Genomic DNA, 17,574 nt, shown 5'->3' with positions numbered 1-17,574 from the left:
AAATCAGAAGCCACCCAAGCCGTGATCATGCACAAGTTTTAATTTAATGGGTAGAAACATTAAATTATCACACAATTTTTTCCATAAAGCTTAATAAATAGAATCTCTTTTTTAAACGCTGTACAAGAGACTGGAAAACAAGCTTCCAACAAAATATTTACTCATACTACCCTTTTATTGATTTGAAACACTTCCCTCCCTGCCCCCCATGCCCAAGACAGAGCTCACACTTCAGGGATCTCTCTGAGCACAGCCGGCCAAAGTCACCAGGTTCCTGGAGCCTTGGAGGTGATGACTCACTCTGGGGCTGGGGCTTTAAGCGCTTTGCACTTGGGTCTAGTCTGCAGCCCCAGCAGCCCGGGGTGCAGACAAAATGAACCGTTTCGGTGGCTGTTGCCTATAGGAGCCCTCTCTGTCCAACACACCAAAAGGGGTGAGAAAAACAAATGAGAAATGTCCCCCAAACACACACTCCCCCAAAAATCAACACCAATAAGCCACAAACTGGTCCTCCTCCCCCTTCTGTAAAGAGCAAGAGGAGTGAGGAGAGAAAGTGTTTCTTCCCTCCTCTTCTGACAGAACCTAGTGGGTTCTCTTGCTGGGTAGAGTGGCCCTGGCTCACAGTGGGATCACTGTGCACCCCTGCAGGATGTCCATGATGTCCTGAGACCCTCTCTGTCGTGCCAGCTCCAAGGGTGTAAGCCCCCTGGCATCCCTGTGTTGAAGATCAGACTCAGGAGCCAGGAAGCTGACCACAGCACTGTGGCCCTCCTGCACAGCTAGATGGATGGGGAGCGCCCCAGTGCCATCAGGCGCGTTGACATCAGCACCATGCTCCACGAGGACTTTCAGGGTGTCCAGGAATCCAGTGCGAGCTGCATCATGGACTGGACTGGTACCGGAGGCATCCTGAACATTGGGGCTAGCACCTTGCTTCAGAAGTTCCAGAGCGATGGCGGGACTGCCAAACATCATGACCTATGTTGCGACAGAGGGTCAGGAAGTCCCCAAGGAAGGGTCACTGGAGAGAAAATGGTCATCCCAAAAGAGGGGTCCTCACGAATAGAGAATGCAAGAGAAGAGGTCCTCTAGAGAATGGGGACACTCCAGGAAACACCAGTCCCCAGGGATAGTGAGACCCAAGAGAACAAATTCTGGGATCCTCAAGAAGCTGATCATTCCCGTAATAATACAGCGAGACCCTAACAAAAAGAATAACCTCCAGGAGAACTTTCAAGGAACCCAAGAACGTTCCCTACCCCAAGGAAACAGAGCCCCCCACATATGGGAAATCATCAGGAAATCTAAAGCCCCCTCCAGGAAATAAGCCCCTGGAGACTGAGAACTGCCCCCAAATAACTTGGCAGGTGTCTCAAGGGAAAGGAAATGCCCAGATAATTTGAAAATACTTTTTCCAGGAAAAAGCCCCATCCTTTATAAGGGAATCTTCCTGGGGATACCTGATGTCCCTCAAGAAGTGGGGCGTTTCCCCTGTAAAATGTTCCCAGGGAATACAATATGACACAGTTCTATTGGGGCCCCCATAAGATGCCAAGAATCCATACAATCCTCAGAAATGAAGACTCCCCTCAAATAACCAGATAACTTTTAGAGGACTACCTAGAAAAAGGGGTCCCTCCTTCTCAGGGAGACAAGAACTCATCTTTTCCAGAGACTGGCTCTCTGCATGGAAGCCCCAAGAAACTTAAGCTATCTCATGAAGCTGGGATCCAAAGAAGCTGAAACCCACCCGCTGAATAAGAACCTCCCAAAGGAAAACGAATTCTCCCCGCATGCAGAAAACAATGAATCCTCAAGGAAAGATGAAAAGCCCTCCCAAACCCCCACCTTCACCACCCCCCATTACCCACCTAAAAAAGGGACCTTGAGGTACAATATCAGCCTAGAGAAGGACTGGAGCCCAGGGGGTCATCAAGGAAGGGAACCCTCGCTGGGTTCCACTGCCCCGCCTTTGCCCCCGGCCAGCCGGGCCTCACCTGCAGAGCCGTTTTGCCGAAGCGATTCAGGGCGTCGGGGTGCACCAGCTCGCGGTACAGAAGGCGGCGCACCTCCTGCACGTCGCCCCGGGCCGCGGCCCCACTCAGTCTGTCGCCAACGCGGACCTCCTCAAGCAACATGTCGATACTGGTGGCCTGCGAAGCCCCCCGCCACACCCCAGCCCGGTTAGTGCCGGGGAGCCAGCCGTTGCTGGCCCAAACAGCCCTTTCGGGGCTCGGCCCCGGTGCGCCCGGCCTACGCTAGACTTCTGGCCTGGCTCGCTGGCGCAAGGCTCCCGTGAGACCCCCGCCCTCGCAGCCGGCTTCTCCCCCTGTCAACCGGGCGGGCGGAGAGGGGCTGGGAACTCGGCCCAACCCTCCGCCGCCGGTAGGGCACTGCCCGGCGCCCGCCCCTTAGGGGCAGGGTCTCCCCGCAACTCACCCTCCCTCCTCCACGACGGGCGGGGTCTGTTCTGAGCCTGCGCTGCCGCCGCTGCGGCAAAATCAGACGCCAGGGGGCGGAGTCAGCGCACTCGAGGCCCCACCCCCGAACACCGCCAATTTGTTTTCTTACGAACTCGCTACACAGTAGCGGAGCCTCCTTGCCAAACCTCAACCTAATAGAGCTCCGCCCACATGCTCCTGGCAGCCAATGACAGAGCGTCTTCGGGGAGGTTCCGCGCGGCGGCGTGGGAGGTATCGTTCCTGATTGGCCAGGAAGCGGCGAACGGTGGGCCGCCCGCAACGGCGGGGTTTTCGGTTTTCAAACCCGCCAGGCGGGCGGGAAAGAGAGCCGGTTTAACTGCCCCGGGGAGAAAGGTCAGGAAGAGTGTAGCGTGGACTTCTCTGGGACTTCGGTGCCCCCCAGAGGGAAGGGAGGCAAGGCTGGAGCCTCTCGGTCCGGCCTCCTAGCATCCATTCATCTAAGAAGCGTTTATTAGCCCTTAATATGCACTAAGCACTTTCATTCATTCCTCCACCGCATGCAAGAACCGTTCTGGACACTTGGGATCGCACATTCAAGGAACTTTTAGCGTCAGAAACCACGAAAAAACACAAAAGGGGAAATGGGTTGCGTGAGAACGAAATCATATTCTGGCTCAGGGTGGGCTAGTGAGAAAAGTTGACCCTACAGCTGCCACGTGGGCGAGCCTCCCAGGAGAGTGGCAGAAGGTGGCCACAGAGGTCTTTATACAAATCTTTACAGAGCACCTCTTGGAGGCGCTCAACTGAGAGCTAGCCAGGTGGCTCCTGCTGCAGGAGGAGTAATTAAAAATCTCTTCACAGTGGTAAAGGCTCTGGAACTGATAAAACAGGTCAAGGTCACAGGAATAACCTCCCTAAAGAGGTGGCATTTGATTTAAAACCTGAGGGTGAGGAAGGGGGCCTCATGGCTCTGTGGGGAAACCAAGACTGGTGTAAGGCACAAAGGCCCTGAGGTACGTGTGCTTGCTATGACTTAGAAAGTAAGAGTGGGATGAGGTCAGGGAGGGTGGGTGGGAAATAGGGTGGGGTTGTGCAGATGGGGCCTGTGGGCTGCATTGGCTTTTACTTTGAACAACACTGGAACCTCAGGAAGGATCTAGGAAGAGAAACCTTGATGTGACTAAGAAATTAACAATCATGGGTTAGGCATGGTGGCACAAGCCTGTGGCTTAGGAGGCTGAGGCATGAGTATCACAAGTTCAAAGCCAGCCTCAGCAATATAGCAAGGCTATAAGGGGTCTGAAATGTGGCTCAGTGGTTAGGCACCCTTGGGTTCAATCCCTGGAACCCCCCAAAAAGAAAGAAGTTAACAGCCACCCCTCTGCCTGCTACGGGGGAAAACCAGACTGTGGTGGGGAAGTTCAGGCACGAGCAGGTCACCAGGGTGATTACTGCCCTAGCCTAGGTGAGGGATGACCAGGGCTAAGAAATGGACATGTGTCAAATGAACACTCCCAATCAGCATTTCAGGGACATAACTAACATCCCCAGTCCCCAGCCAAGAAGCATGTACTCAGCAAGGAGATTCATCATTTTAATGACATCCTAAAGCTCAGAGTAACAGGCTTGAGGAGCCTCTGGGCTCAGCAGCTGTGAAGAAGGAGGGGTCCCCAGTACACTCTAAGGCAGGACCCTGCAAGAAGGCACTCATGAGGGGGGGATTCAAGCCCCTATGATATTTCTTCATATAAAATCATGGTGGGGGGGCCCCAAGAGTAAGGAAGGCAAAGAGACCATCCCCTCCCAGCCCATTAGTAGAAGATACAAGGTGGGGGTTGGGTGCTGGGAGCAGGAAACTTGCTAAGTCAGTGGCCTGCCCACACACACACAACCACACACAACCACACATCTCCAGCTCCTCTCTAAAATATGCAGAGGGGCCCTGAGGAGAGGGATCCCCCATGTTCAAACCCCCACTTCTTCTCCCATCTAGCTGGTACGAAGTTGATAATCTGCAGAAAAAACAATGAGCAGGGGCCCTATAAGAACTGAGGAAAAGAGGAACAGGAACAGTCCCCTAAAATCCATCCCCTGCCCCAGCATTCATAATCATCCTCGAGAGTATTTAACAAAGCTCAGGATGGAGTTAAACAAGGTAACCTTGACAACAATCTGGTTTCCAGGCAGCAGATGGAAGTACTAAGAATTCAGTCCCTTATCCTAACCTTACCCAACCTGGACCTGGACACTGACTCCATTTTATAGATGTACAGAGGTTCACTGTGGCTTGTGAACAGGCAGGGCTGGCTGTTGAATTTTAGCACTGTTTAAGCCCTGAGATCCCACTCCCCTCCATCTCCCTGACCCCATCATCCCAGGAACCAGGCTGCCTTACCGCCACTCTGGGTGATATAACGAACCCAGGGCAGGGCCTGGTAACCGCTTTTCTCAATGATCTTCATGTAACGGACCTGAAAGGGAACAAAATGAGGTGGCCCAGGCTTGTAGGAGTGAGATGCCATGGGTCAGAAGGGAACGATGGTTTGGGCCAAGGGAATATATGACACAGGGTAATAAGGAAGTGGCATGGCATGAACAGAGAGAAGGTGGTCCAGGACAGAAAGGAAAGACGTGGGCTGACATGGTGGCTCACACTTGTATTCCCAGGTGACTTGAGACAAGGCACAGGAGAAACAGGGAACCCACTGAAGGCACAGAGAGGCACTTCCCTACCCACTTCCCTTACCTGGATGCCAGAGACAGTGAAGTAGGGAATCTCAAACTTGACCCCAATGGGGGGCCGGCCATCTACCTCTTCCTTTTCCACACTGGGGAGGCCAAAGTGGGCTCGCATCAGGTACTCCTTGCCCCCCTGAGAATACATGGGGACATCAGCTGCACAAGGGCCCCCTATCCATTCCAGACCATCTTCACGACAGTCCCGGGAGCAATCTCTGCATGCAGCCCATTATACAGGGGTGAGATGGTGCATGCCTGTAATCCAAGTGATTCAGGAGGGTGAGGCAGGAGGATCACAAATTCAAGGCCAGCCTTAGCAATTTAGTAAAACTCTCTAAATAAAATATAAAAAGGGCTGGGATGTGGCTCAGTAGTGAAGCACCCCTGGGTTTCATCTCCAGCACCACAAAAAGAAAGGAAAGGCACCTGCTTAAGACTCATGGAAGACTCTAACTGTAAAACACAGAGGTGCGGGGATTGAATTACCATCTCCTGTCTTCTCAGGCCTGAGGATAACCCCCATACCCAGATGACATGAACAGACCAAATCCTTCAGTGGCTGAGGACAGTGGTACCCCAGTAGTCCCCCCTCACAGGAGGGTGAGTCAGAAGACCACTTGAGCCCAGGGGTTTGAGGCCAGTCTAGGCAATATAGCAGGATGGCATCTCAAAAAAAAAAAAAAAAAAAAAAAAAAAAAATCTTCCAGTGACCCAAGGATATAGCTAAATCATCAGTCAGCTTATTTGATAGATAAGCAAACTGAGTCCCTGAGAGGCAGCAGATTTTCCAAACTCACCAGGCTCAGAAAGTCCAGGGTGAGAAATCTGAATCCAGGGCTGGTTTCCTAAGAACTTGGGGTGGGATGTGGCATTTAAACCCACTTTCCATCATGAAGATTGGTCTGAGTTCTACCCTTTATCCCTCCCAAAGGATAAGCACATGTACACATACATATGTGGGTGCCTGATCCGTTCCCCACCTCATCCCCCCACCATGCCAGTCCCCTCTTTCCCTCACATGTCCTGCCTGTCGCCAGTACTCACTGGGAAGGACTTGATACTCCAAATAACGACATTCTTTTCTGGCACATACTTGGCACTGCCCACGCTGGTCTTGAAGCGTGGAGAGTCAGCATCACTGGGTACAGGAACAGATATCTCCACGCCATTTGCCACTGACTGCTTCTTAAACTGGCCCTTGGCCTGTCCAGGGAGAGAGCATGAGCATGAAGAATTCAATGATATATTCTGCCAACATCCACCAAGCCCTTTCTTTTCAGTAATGAAAATGAACCCAGGGCCTCCCCTGCATGCTGGGCAAGTGTTCTGTCACTGAGCTACATCCCCTGGGACAACAACTTTAAAGGGGGCAGATGGTCAGGGAAAGCTTCTGGGAGGTGACATTTAAGCAAAGAACTAAAGGAGATGGATGGAAGGTGCCATGTGGGTATCTGGGTGGTGGTAGCAGGGTGATCGAGGGAGAGGGAACAAACAGCTAGTGCAAAGCCCCTTGGTAGCATTTTGCTGGGTGTGCTTCAGAAACAGTGAGAAGGCTGGTTTGGCTGGAGGGAGTGAACGAACAAAGGGGACAGTGAGAGGAAGTGCAGGCAGGGACTTAACAGAGCAAACTGGGCGGGGACTCTACCACCTTGTGTTCCTGGCTTTTATGCCAGGTCAGATAGGAGCCATGGAGGTTCTGAGCTGACTGGCTTCTGAGATCCTGACTGGCTTAGGTGTTCAGGCATCATCTGGAGAATAGAACATAGGGGCCAAGAGTGGAAGCCAGGGGACCAGGAATACCCAAGTCCAAGTAAATGATGACAGAGCTGGGTCAGGACAGAGAGGGACAGGGCAGACTAGGATCTCTCTCTCTCTTTCTCTCTCTCTTTTGGAAGTGCTGGAACTGTGTACCCCAACCCCCAGCCCCTCCCTCAAAAAAAAAAAAAACACAAAAACTGAAGCTATTCAAAAATAAGGGGCAGGGGGATGAAAATAAAAATAGAAGGAAGATCAGTGGAGTAGGTGGAGAGAAATGAATGAAAGGGAATGAAGGAAGGGAAGAGGAATGGGATAAGGAAAGATTGGGCCAGGTGCAGGGGTGCATGCCTGTAATCCCAGCAGCTCAGCAGACAGAGGCAGGAGGATTGTAAGTTCAAAGCCAGCCCTAGAAAAAGCGAGGTAATAAGCAACTCAAGGAGACCCTGACTCTGTATAATAGGGCTGAGGATGTGGCTCAGTGGCGGAGTACCCCTGGGTTCAATCCCTGGTACTTAAAAAAAAAAAAAAAATCAAGTAGGGCCACACACGGACACACATGACTGTAATTCCAGCAGCTCGGGAGGTTGAGGCAGGAGGATCATGAGTTCAAAGCCAGCCTCAGCAATTTAGCAAGGCTCTAAGTAACTTAGTGAGGTCCTTCTCAAAATGAAACATAAAAAGGACTGGGGATATGGCTGAGTGGTCAAGTGTTTCTGGGTTCAATCCCTGGTACCCCCTGCCAAAAAAAAAAAAAAAAATCAGAAAAGGAAAAAGAAAAGAACATCACAGGCCTCATGTATGCCCAGCTCCTATTACCTGTGGTGATCACCTATCAGACAAGATCTGTGGATCATTGATCTATCTCATCAACTGACCTGCAAGGTTGTTTTTTTGTTTGTTTGTTTGTTTTAAATCTTTATGTATTTATTTATCTTTATGTGGTGCTGAGGATTAAACCCAGTGCCTCACCCATGCTAGGCAAGCGTTCTGCCACTGAGCCTCAACTCCAGCCCCGCCCCCCAATTTTTTTTAAATATTAGTTTTGGGCCAGGTATATAGCTCAGTTAGTAGAGTGCTTGCCTCACATGCACAAGGCCCTGGATTCAATCCCCAGCAACCACAAGAAAAAAAAAAAAAAAAAGAAAGAAAGAAAGAAATTATATTTTTTAGTTGTAGTTGGACACAATACCTTTATTTTATTTATTTATTTTTATGTGGTGCTGAGGATCAAGGCCAGCGTCTCACAGGTGCTAGGGGAGCAGTCTACTGCTGAGCCACTACCCCAGTCCCAACCTGCAAGTTCTTTGACCTTCAAGTACTCTGACCTGCAAGATTTTTGGTCTTCTCTCACATCCCTCAGTCTCTGTACAAAGTACAGAGTCAGTTAAAATTACATAACGAATAGTTAATAGTCCTTTTGTTATTGAAATATTACTGAGAACTTTCTTTGTGAAAATCACAAGTTAAGGACTCTGAAGAGGTGGGCATGGTGGCACATGCCTGCAATCCGAGCTACTTAGGACTGAGGCAGGAGGATCACAAGTTCGAGGCTGGCCTGGGCAACTTAGGGAGACCCAGTTTCTAAATACAATAAAAAGGGGTGGGAGGGCTGGGGACATGGCTCAAGCGGTAGCGCGCTCGCCTGGCATGCGTGCGGCCCGGGTTCGATCCTCAGCACCACATACAAACAAAGATGTTGTGTCTGCCGAAAACTAAAAAATAAATATTAAAAAATTCTCTCTCTCTCTCTTTAAAAAAAAAAAAAAAACTCAGAACCTGAGGGTTGAGCATGTAGCTTAGTGGTAGAGCACTTGTCTAGCTTGCACAATGTCCTGGTTTCAATTCCCAATATAAAGAAGAAGAAAAAATAAATAAATTAAGAGGAAAAAATGCAGCAGAAGAAGAACAGCAGGAGGAAAAAAGATAAGTGGGAAAGACCATTCCTTGTTAACATGTTCGCCGCAGGACCCACCTTGACCATGATCTCCACTCGGCTATGGGAGAACTTCTCGATGACAGATTCAATCCATATCAGTGGCTTGACCTGCAGTCAGAACAGAAGAGTTTTCAGAGACTCTGGGATCAACCCTCATCCCAGCTCATCCACACCACCACCCCATTCCCACAGGGCTTGACTATGCCTCACCTGGGTGCTGAGGCGGTAGGACATAAGCTCAAAGTCACCATCAGGCGGGATAAAGGAGATGGTGCGGTCATTGTCAAAGCGCGAGAGGCGCACACACTGGTGGAATTTGACATCCTCCAGCTCCACGGACTTGTTCTTGCTGCCTGAAACTCGGAGGTCAGTAAAGACAGTGACCTTGGATGCCAGGGTAGGGTCTGTATCTCCACCTTCCCTACCCAGCACTACCAAGGTGTAGACAGATGAGGCACCTGAGGCCCAGAGAGCATAAGCAACTGGTAGGGCAGAGCTAAGATGTGAAGCCAGAGCCTGGATATTGATGTCAGCCTTTTAAACATGATGCTGATGTGTCTTCTCCCACTAGAATATCAAGGCCATGAGGGCAAGATAGAGAGCTGCTCCTGGAATGCAGCAGGAGGATGTCAAATTCCACCAGTGTGTGCGCCTCTCGCGCTTTGACAATGGAAAAGCTTTTGCTCAATGAAATTGCAACTGCAGCACTGTGATTGACCAGCAGAGGGCGCGCAAGAACGTATTTCAGATCTGACTGCATTCCTTGCGTTCCCAGTGCCCTGGGCTCTCTGGTTCCCTTGGGCATGCTTTGGGTCAGAGGATCCCCCAGAATCTTACGGCCAGTGAGCTCAAAGAGCACGCGGTCATTGAGGCCAAGCCGCAGCTCAGGCATTCCGGAGAGAAACACCTTGAGCTTGATGGTCCCCACGATCTCACTCAGCAGGACACTGCCATTGGCGTTGACCTGCAGACAGACACATGGAGGTCATCAGGCTTAGGGTCCCCTCTCCTGCTGGTAGGCCGTGATGGGGGTGGAGTGGAGATGCGGGGCCTCACCAGTAGGTTGACAGACTCTATGACATCAATGAAGACCTCATTCTTCTTGTACTTGATGCCCTCAGAGCGCCAAGACACGGCGTTCGTTACCGTGGGTGGCACCCGTGACTTGCCAGTCTCCAGTTTGTTGCCCTGCTGTGTGATGTACCTGGCAGGAGGGCAATGGGGACCAGCAGCTAGTCCCTGGAACACCTCTGGGCCTTTCTGGATTCCTTCCACCCACGGCCCAGCCGCAGCTGCCCATGTGGCCCACTCACTCCTGTAGGATCTTGCTGTCCGTGGTCTGTGGGAAACCAAAGTCCATGAGCTCATCCAGCAGCTCATAGACAATGACAAAGTTGTCACGGATGCTCTCCTCCTCCAGCTCCTTGAAGTATTCACAGAAGACCTGAGGTGGGGGCAGACAGATTGCCACATAGGTGTGGCTATGGCCATGGGCTGTGTCTGCAGTCATTGAAGCCACCATCCAAGAAGCAATTATTGAGTACCTACTCTGTGCCTGTGCTGGGACATTAATGTTAGAGAAAGCAGACAGGTTCTCTCCCCTCATGGGGAAAATGGAAAATGGATGGATCACAGAACCAATCCAATCCAATCAGGGACAGCAAGGAGGAAAATACAAGCAGCCACAGGATCCTAGAGGGCAGAGAGGTCTAGGAAAATTCTGTAAAGAAGACTTCTGGAGGAAGGAATTAAAAGGATTTTATAAATTTATGTATCAAGTATGTGTGTTGTGTATTTTTTGTTGTTGTATGTGAGTCATAGAGAACTGTAACTAGCCGGGCATGGCGGCACATGCCTGTAATGCCAGTGGAAGGCTGAAGTAGGAGGGCTGAGGATCACGAGTTCAAAGCCAGCCTCAGCAAAGGTGAGGCCCTAAGCAACTCAGTGAGCCCTGTCTCTAAATAAAATACAGTAGGGCTGGGGATATGGCTCAGTGGTTGAGTGCCCCGAGTTCAACCCCAGTACCCAAAAAACGAAAACAAAAAAAGATCTTCAGTCTATATGTATAAGGTGTCTATAAAACATAAATTATTTTCTTTTGGGGGGGACTGGGGATTGAAGTCAGGGGTGATTTATCACTGAGCCATATCCACAGCACTCTTTATTTTTTGTTTTCAGACGGAGTCTCTCTAAGTTGCTGAGGGCCTCTCTAAGTTACTGAGGCTGGCTTTGAACTTGCAATCTTCCTGGCTTCTGCCTCTCTTGAATCACCCAGATTATAGGTGTATGCCACCACCTAGCAAAATATAAGTTAATTTCATGTTTGAACCTGTGTCACATCCCCAAGATAGCTCAGTGGTAAAGCACCCTTGGGTTCAATTTCTAGTTTTAAAAAAAAAAAAAAGAAAGTTGCGTGTTGTGCTGAACTTGAATAAAATCCTGTCATGATTCCTAAACAATACAATCTACAACTTTATATAGATTTACATAGCACTTAGCATTATAATTTCATCTTGAGATTACTTAAAGTCTACAGAAGGATGTGCATAGGTTCTATGAAATACTAGAACATTTTATACAAGAGACTTGAGCATCCTTGGATATTGGCATCTTGGAATGTCCTGGGACCAATCCCCAGTGGATATCAAGGGATGACTGCACTGGAGATTGTTCTAGGCACTTTATACATATTAATTTCATTAAATTGCACAACAACCCTGAGGTAGGACTTGTTTAGGGTCAAGTAACAGGAAGTGGGGAAGCTGGGGCTGGATCCTAAGCCCGCTGGCTCAGGGATCTCCCTGGTTCCTGCAGTAGAGAAAGAGATGATCTTTTGTGGGGGGGTGTGTCCCAGGGATTGAACCAACCCAGGGGTGCTTTACCACTGAGCCACATCCCCAGCCCTTTTTCATATTTTAGAGACAAAGTCTTGCTGAGTTTCTTAGGGCCTCACAAAGTTGATGAGGCTGGCTTTAGACTTGCAATCCTCCTGCCTCAGCCTCCCAAGACACTGAGATCACACTGCACCCAGAAGAAGAGATGATCTGAACAGCTAAGGAGCCTTTGATGGGGAAGCACAGGCTAACCCAGAGACCCCTAGAGAAGGCCAGGGAAGGCTGGTTTCCTGGGAGATAGGATCCTTGAAAGAGGTGGGCACAGAACAGTGGGCCAATGAGAGGCCAGTACTTACCTCCACAGTCTTGTAGAGGAAGGAGTATACCATGGAGGCATTGGCATTCTTCAGTGTGGTGGCCACCACTGGGCGCAGCAAGGTTAAGGAAAAGGTGACATTGGAGGGGAGGGGCTCAAATGCAGTACAGATCCTGAACTTCCAATCTATGTCCTGCCATTACCCCCATTGCAAACCACCCCTACAGATAACCCGAGTCGCTGCAGGTGTGCTATGCAATTCCTGTCCTTAGGTCACCCTCTCAGTGCCTAAGTGCCACCACCCTGAGCCCCCAGGGGCCCTACCTGGGCTGGATACAGTAGAGGTTACTGTGTTTGATCCACAGGAAGTGGACCCGGCCATGGCTCAGTAGTGGTGCCAGGGCACCCTCCTCCTCCCGTTGCATAAGCAGAGGCATGAAATGGTCAATCTCGCTCATGGCCACATCGCCCTTATAGTTGCGGCTGATCAGGGGCTAAGGGTGGATAAAGGGGATGACCTGGTCACCCCCAGTATTTGAGAACCCACAACCTTGGGGCCTCAGAGTGTCCAGTTCTGACTGGATTTCCCAGTTGAGGAGAGAAGGCCAAGGCTCTGCTTCTGTGTGCCTCAGTTTCCCTGCCTATAAAATGGGCACATGATAACAACAGCTAATGTATTCAGAGCCCTCACTGAAACCCAGTGTGCTTCCTGCCAAGGAGGATTGTGCTAGCATGGTGGTGCACAGCCCATAATCCCAGCTACTCCCAGTGACTGGGAAGGCTGAAGCAAGAGGATCGCAAGTTCAAGGCCAACCTGAGTAATTTAGCAAGCTCCTATCTTAATATAAAAAAGGGTTGTGATGTAGCTCAGCGGCAGAGTGTTTGCTTCAAATGCATGAGACACTGGGTTCACTCTCCATCACCGCAAAAACATAAAAGGAACAAAGGTTTGACATTTCTCAGTTTATTTCATTGTTGCCACATCAGCATCTCCATTTTACAGATTGGGTAAACTGAATTTATAAGTCATAAGAAGTGCAGAGACAAATTGAACCAAGGCTTCAGAATTCTGCTCTTGTCCATGGGAGAGGTTGGTATTACCTGTTTTTAATTTATTTTAATTTTTATTTGCTGGTTTTCTTGAGGCTGGGTTTCCCTATGTTGCCCAGGCTACTCTGAAACTCAGTGATCCTCTCTCTGCCTCAGCCTCCTGAGTAGCTGGACTATAGGCTGGTACCACTCCCTGGCTGGGCTCTCACTACTATTTTTTTTTTTTTTTTTTTTGAGGGGGGAGTACCAGGGATTGAACTCAAGGGCACTCGACCACTGAGCCACATCCCCAGCCCTATTTTAGAGACAGGGTCTCACTGAATTGCTCAGCGACTTGCTTTTGCTGAGGCTGGCTTTGAACTCGAGATCCTCCTGCCTCAGGCTTCGGAGCCATTGGGTTTACAGGCAGGAGCGGCCTCGCCTGGCTCTCACTACTATGTTTTCACCTTCACCATCACTGTCATCACCACCTTTAAGGGCAAGGGGCTTCAGGAAGGGGCAAGGCGGGCCCATAGGGAAAAGAGGGTTCCAGCCCCTTTCCCCAGAGGTGCCATTAACACTGGCGATGGAATGAATCTCAATTTACAGAGCGCTTAACCTTGCAGCAGGGCCACTAAGCCAAGTGGTTGATACGTATTCTAATGAGCACTGGGTGGGGACCTTTGTTGTTCCCGTTGGGGGCTGAACCCAGGCCTTGGGCACACGGGGCGAGCACCCCACCCACTGAGCTGCAGCCCGGCCCTGTTGTCCCCACTTCTGCATAAAGGGGAATGGAGGCTCTGAGAGCCTGACTGTCCCCAGGCCACTTGGGGAGTAAGCGGGACTCCCAGGGATTGCTGGGACGGCGGGGTCCCCACGCCTCCAAGACCTGCCTAGCCTGCGCGGAGGAGAGAGGTGGGCCCCGGATCCCACGGAGCGCGCCTCACCTGTCGGTCCCACCGTCCCTCTAGCCACCCTCACCTTGCCCTTGACGTCAAGAATGAAAACTGCTGAGGCGGACATGGTGGAGGCCGGTGGACCTGGGAGACGGACGGGGCGATCCGAGAGGCGACGACCGTGCAGCTTCCTCTTCCTGCGGAAGCGCCCGCACCCAGGTGAGCGCCCAGGTGAGCGCCTCTTAAAGGGGAGGCCGCCAGGTGAGCGTCGCGGTCGGCCGACCTGACTGGCCACAGGGGCTGGGAGGAGCTAGACTAAGCGCGGAAGAACGGCCCCGCCTCCCTTCCCCAGGCACTCAGGAGTGCTGGGGCGCACCGAACCCGGTCCAGTTGACCGTGCGTCCTCCATGCGCCCAGCCATCCCTCCTCCCATTCCTCCCTCCGTCCATCCTCCACTTAGTCACCCTTCCTGTTCATTCCCTATCTCTCCCGCGGGAATGTCAGTCCCAGTAGGGGAGGACCTCGGCCTGTTTATGTTTGTCCCCAGAGCCCCTCGCTGTCGACCCAATATTTGTCCAATTCATTCATCCATATAATGAATTTTACTACTATATGACTCTGTTCAAACTCAATCGTTTTTCCATTCAGTGCCAGAAAACATGGATAGCGCTCAGAGTAGGACAAATGTAGCTGCTTTTCTTAATCCTAGTGTTCTTTTTCACTCATTTTAAAAAAAAAAAAAGGCTGGAAGCGTAGATCAGTGGCAGTGAGTTTCCTGTAGTAGTATATATGAGGCCATGAGTTCCATCCTCAGCAAAAAAATAAAATAAAATAAATACTCCTACTCTGGTACATTCTGATAGAATGTCAGAAAATAAGTGGATTATTATATAGACATAATAATAGTGGTTTAGCAAATATTTACTGAACAACTACTATGTGTGCTAAACTGGGCACATGGAAGCTGTTTTCTTTTTCCTTTTAGTACCAGGGATTGAACTCAGGGGCATGTAAAGCTTTTTTTTTTTTTTTTTTTTTTTTTTTTTTTTTTTTTTTTAAGAGAGATTCTTGCTAAGTTATCCAAGGTCTTACTAAATTTCTGAGGCTGGCTTTGATCCTCCTGCCTCAGCCTCTTGAGCTGCTGGGATTACAGAGTTGCTGGGATTACAGGAGAGCCCCACCATATCCTACTGAAAGCTGTTTCTTTGTGAGGATGATTTATTTAGTACATGAATATTTATTTATTAAACATCATCTGTGGCTCAGTGAGAGTGGAAATAGATAATGTCACTGCTCTTTTTCTAGGGAGGCCAAAAGACACGAGGTTGAAACAGACGAAAAAGGGATGATCCTAAGAGAAACAGAAAAAAATAAAAGGCCAGGCGTGGTGGTACATGCCTGTAAACCCAGCGACTCTGGAGGTTGAGGGAGGATTGCAAGTTCCAGGCCAGCCTCAGCAATTTAGGGAGATCCTGCCTCAAAACAAATGATGAAAAGGGCTGGTGATGTGGCTCGGTGGTAAAGCTCCCCTGGGTTTAATCCCCAATTGCCAGATAGATGGATGGCCTGGAGATGTACCTTGGTGGTAAAGCATCCCTGGGTTCAATCCCAGTACTGAAAAACAAAATCGCACTTCAGAGATTTTTTTTTTTTCCTTGTTTGTTTTTTCAGTGTTGGAGATGGGACCCAGGTCCTGGATCATGCTGGGGAAGCTAGCTTCTCCACCCCTGAACTTTACCCGTCACCATAATTTTCCCCCAGTAACGGGGATTGACACCAGGGGGCGCTCTAGCACTGAGCTAAAACTCCTGCCCTTTTTATTTTTATTTATTTATTTGTTTGTTTGCGGAGGTCGGTACTGGGGACTTAACTTGGGGCCCTCGACCACTGAGCCACATCTCCAGCCCTATTTTGTATTTTATTTAAAGACAGGGTCTCACTGAGTTGCTTAGCGCCTCACTGTTGCTGAGGCTGGCTTTGAACTCCAGATCCTCCTGATTCAGCCTCCCAAACCGCTGGGATTACAGGCTTGCCCCACCGCACCCGACTTTATTTTTTATTTTGAGACAGATTCTCACTAAATGCTCAGGCTGGCCAGGAACTTGCATCCTCCTGCCTCTGCCCCGCCCCCTCACCGCCTGGTGCTGGCTGTAGCAAAGTTTTTGTTGCCCTTTGTGCTGGTGAAACACCAGGACTCTGGAGCTGGCTGCCTGTGTTTGAATCTTCCCTTTGTACCTTCCTGGATTTCAGCTTGCCCATCTAGGAGATGGGGCTAATCATTCTGCTTTCCTCATTAACTTAGGGTACCAATTAAGTGAGTTATTTTATGCAACCTGGTGTTGAAACACTGCCTGGGATGTAGCTGACACAACATCCATCGTCTGATTATTTAGGTAGAGCATCCCTAATCTGAAAATATGAAGTCAGAAATGCTCCAAAATTTGAGCTGGGGGTGTTGCTCAGTAAGTATGCCCACAGCCCTGGGCTCAATCCCCAGTACAAAAAAAAAAAAAAAGAAAGAAAAAAAGAAAAAAGAAAAAGAAAAATAAATAAACCATCACCAACTCCAAAATCCAAAACTTTTTCTCTTTTTCTTTTTGGCGGGGGTGGTACTGGGGATTGAACACAGAGGTGCTCAACCACTGAGCCACATCCCCAGCACTATTTCATATTTTATTTAGAGACAGGGTCTCACTGAGTTGCTTAGTGCCTTGTGGAGACTGAGGATGACTTTGAACTTGTGATCCTTCCATCTCAGCCCCCCACCCCCACCCCCCAGTGCTCTAAGATTACAGTCATGTGGCACTGTACCCAACTCAAAATTCAAAACTTTTTGATTGTTGACATGATGTGGCTAAAGGCAGTAAATTCTACACCTGATCTCATACGATCCTGTGTGCTAAAAATGTTGTACAACATTTTTGTGATCACATCACTGTAACTCAGTTTCCCCTCTATTAAATGGACATAATGAACCTGGGTGTGGTGGCTCATACCTGTAATCCCAGTAACTCAGGAGGTTGAGGCAGAAGGATGGCAAGTTCAAGTTCAGTTCCAGCAAATTAGAGAGACCCTGTTTCAAAAATAAAAGGGCTGGGGATGGGGATGGGGCTGTAGCTCAGTGGCAGAGCATTTGCCTAGCATGTGTGAGGCACTGAGTTCGATCCTTAGCACCACATAAAATAAATAAGTAAGGGCTGGGGACATAGCTCAGTTGGTAGAGTGCTTGCCTCAAAAACACACAAGGCCCTGGTTTCAACCCCCAGCACCACAAAAAGAAAGAAAATAAATAAATAAAATAAAGGCATACTGTTCATCTACAACTATATATAAAAAAAAATTTTTTTAAAGGGGGCTGGGGATATAGTGCTTAAGCATCTCTGGGCTCAATCCCTAGTTACCCACCCCCCCAAATGGACATAATAGTCATGTGCCCTTTCCTTGGACTGTTCGATGCAATGATGCCCCAAGAACATCAGCAGTTGAGGACCTAGGATCCACCCTAGGGCTTTCTGTGATCTTGATTCACTGTGGGTCAGTTTGGGGGAGGGTGGAGAAAAGAAAGAGAAACTAAACCTTAACCTACCTCAGATGCACTATGGCCTGAGCCAGCCCAGGTCTCATCTTTCCTTCCTCTATCCCA

General features: G+C 49.6%; 2 protein-coding genes across 6 annotated transcripts; both read right to left on the bottom strand.

The window, feature by feature from the left end:
• Positions 1–25: 25 nt before the first annotated feature.
• Positions 26–2,455, bottom strand: Cdkn2d (cyclin dependent kinase inhibitor 2D). 2 transcript variants are annotated; one of them, XM_076871371.2, is made up of 3 exons: positions 2,440–2,455; positions 1,998–2,153; positions 26–978 (listed from the first exon to the last, which is right to left on the bottom strand). In XM_076871371.2, exons 2-3 carry the CDS (start codon positions 2,136–2,138, stop codon positions 619–621), a joined length of 501 nt encoding a protein of 166 aa, XP_076727486.1. In that variant the 5' UTR covers positions 2,139–2,153; positions 2,440–2,455; the 3' UTR covers positions 26–618. The 2 variants fall into 2 exon arrangements, with proteins under 2 accessions (XP_076727486.1, XP_076727482.1); XM_076871367.2 differs by lacking the exon at positions 2,440–2,455 and having other exon boundaries at positions 1,998–2,398.
• Positions 2,456–4,412: 1,957 nt separating this feature from the next.
• On the bottom strand, positions 4,413–14,058 carry Ap1m2 (adaptor related protein complex 1 subunit mu 2). 4 transcript variants are annotated; one of them, XM_076871342.2, is made up of 12 exons: positions 14,017–14,058; positions 12,344–12,500; positions 12,047–12,114; positions 10,170–10,300; positions 9,913–10,060; positions 9,694–9,820; positions 9,067–9,215; positions 8,893–8,964; positions 6,207–6,365; positions 5,170–5,295; positions 4,819–4,894; positions 4,413–4,435 (listed from the first exon to the last, which is right to left on the bottom strand). In XM_076871342.2, exons 1-12 carry the CDS (start codon positions 14,056–14,058, stop codon positions 4,413–4,415), a joined length of 1,278 nt encoding a protein of 425 aa, XP_076727457.1. The 4 variants fall into 4 exon arrangements, with proteins under 4 accessions (XP_076727457.1, XP_076727466.1, XP_076727470.1 ...); XM_076871351.2 differs by having other exon boundaries at positions 9,067–9,209; XM_076871355.2 differs by having other exon boundaries at positions 10,170–10,195.
• Positions 14,059–17,574: the final 3,516 nt, after the last annotated feature.

This window comes from Callospermophilus lateralis, chromosome 1, assembly GCF_048772815.1.
Source record: "Callospermophilus lateralis isolate mCalLat2 chromosome 1, mCalLat2.hap1, whole genome shotgun sequence".
Taxonomy (NCBI): domain Eukaryota; kingdom Metazoa; phylum Chordata; class Mammalia; order Rodentia; family Sciuridae; genus Callospermophilus; species Callospermophilus lateralis.
Note: the sequence above shows the minus strand (reverse complement) of the source record. Positions and strands in the feature narration are given on the sequence as shown.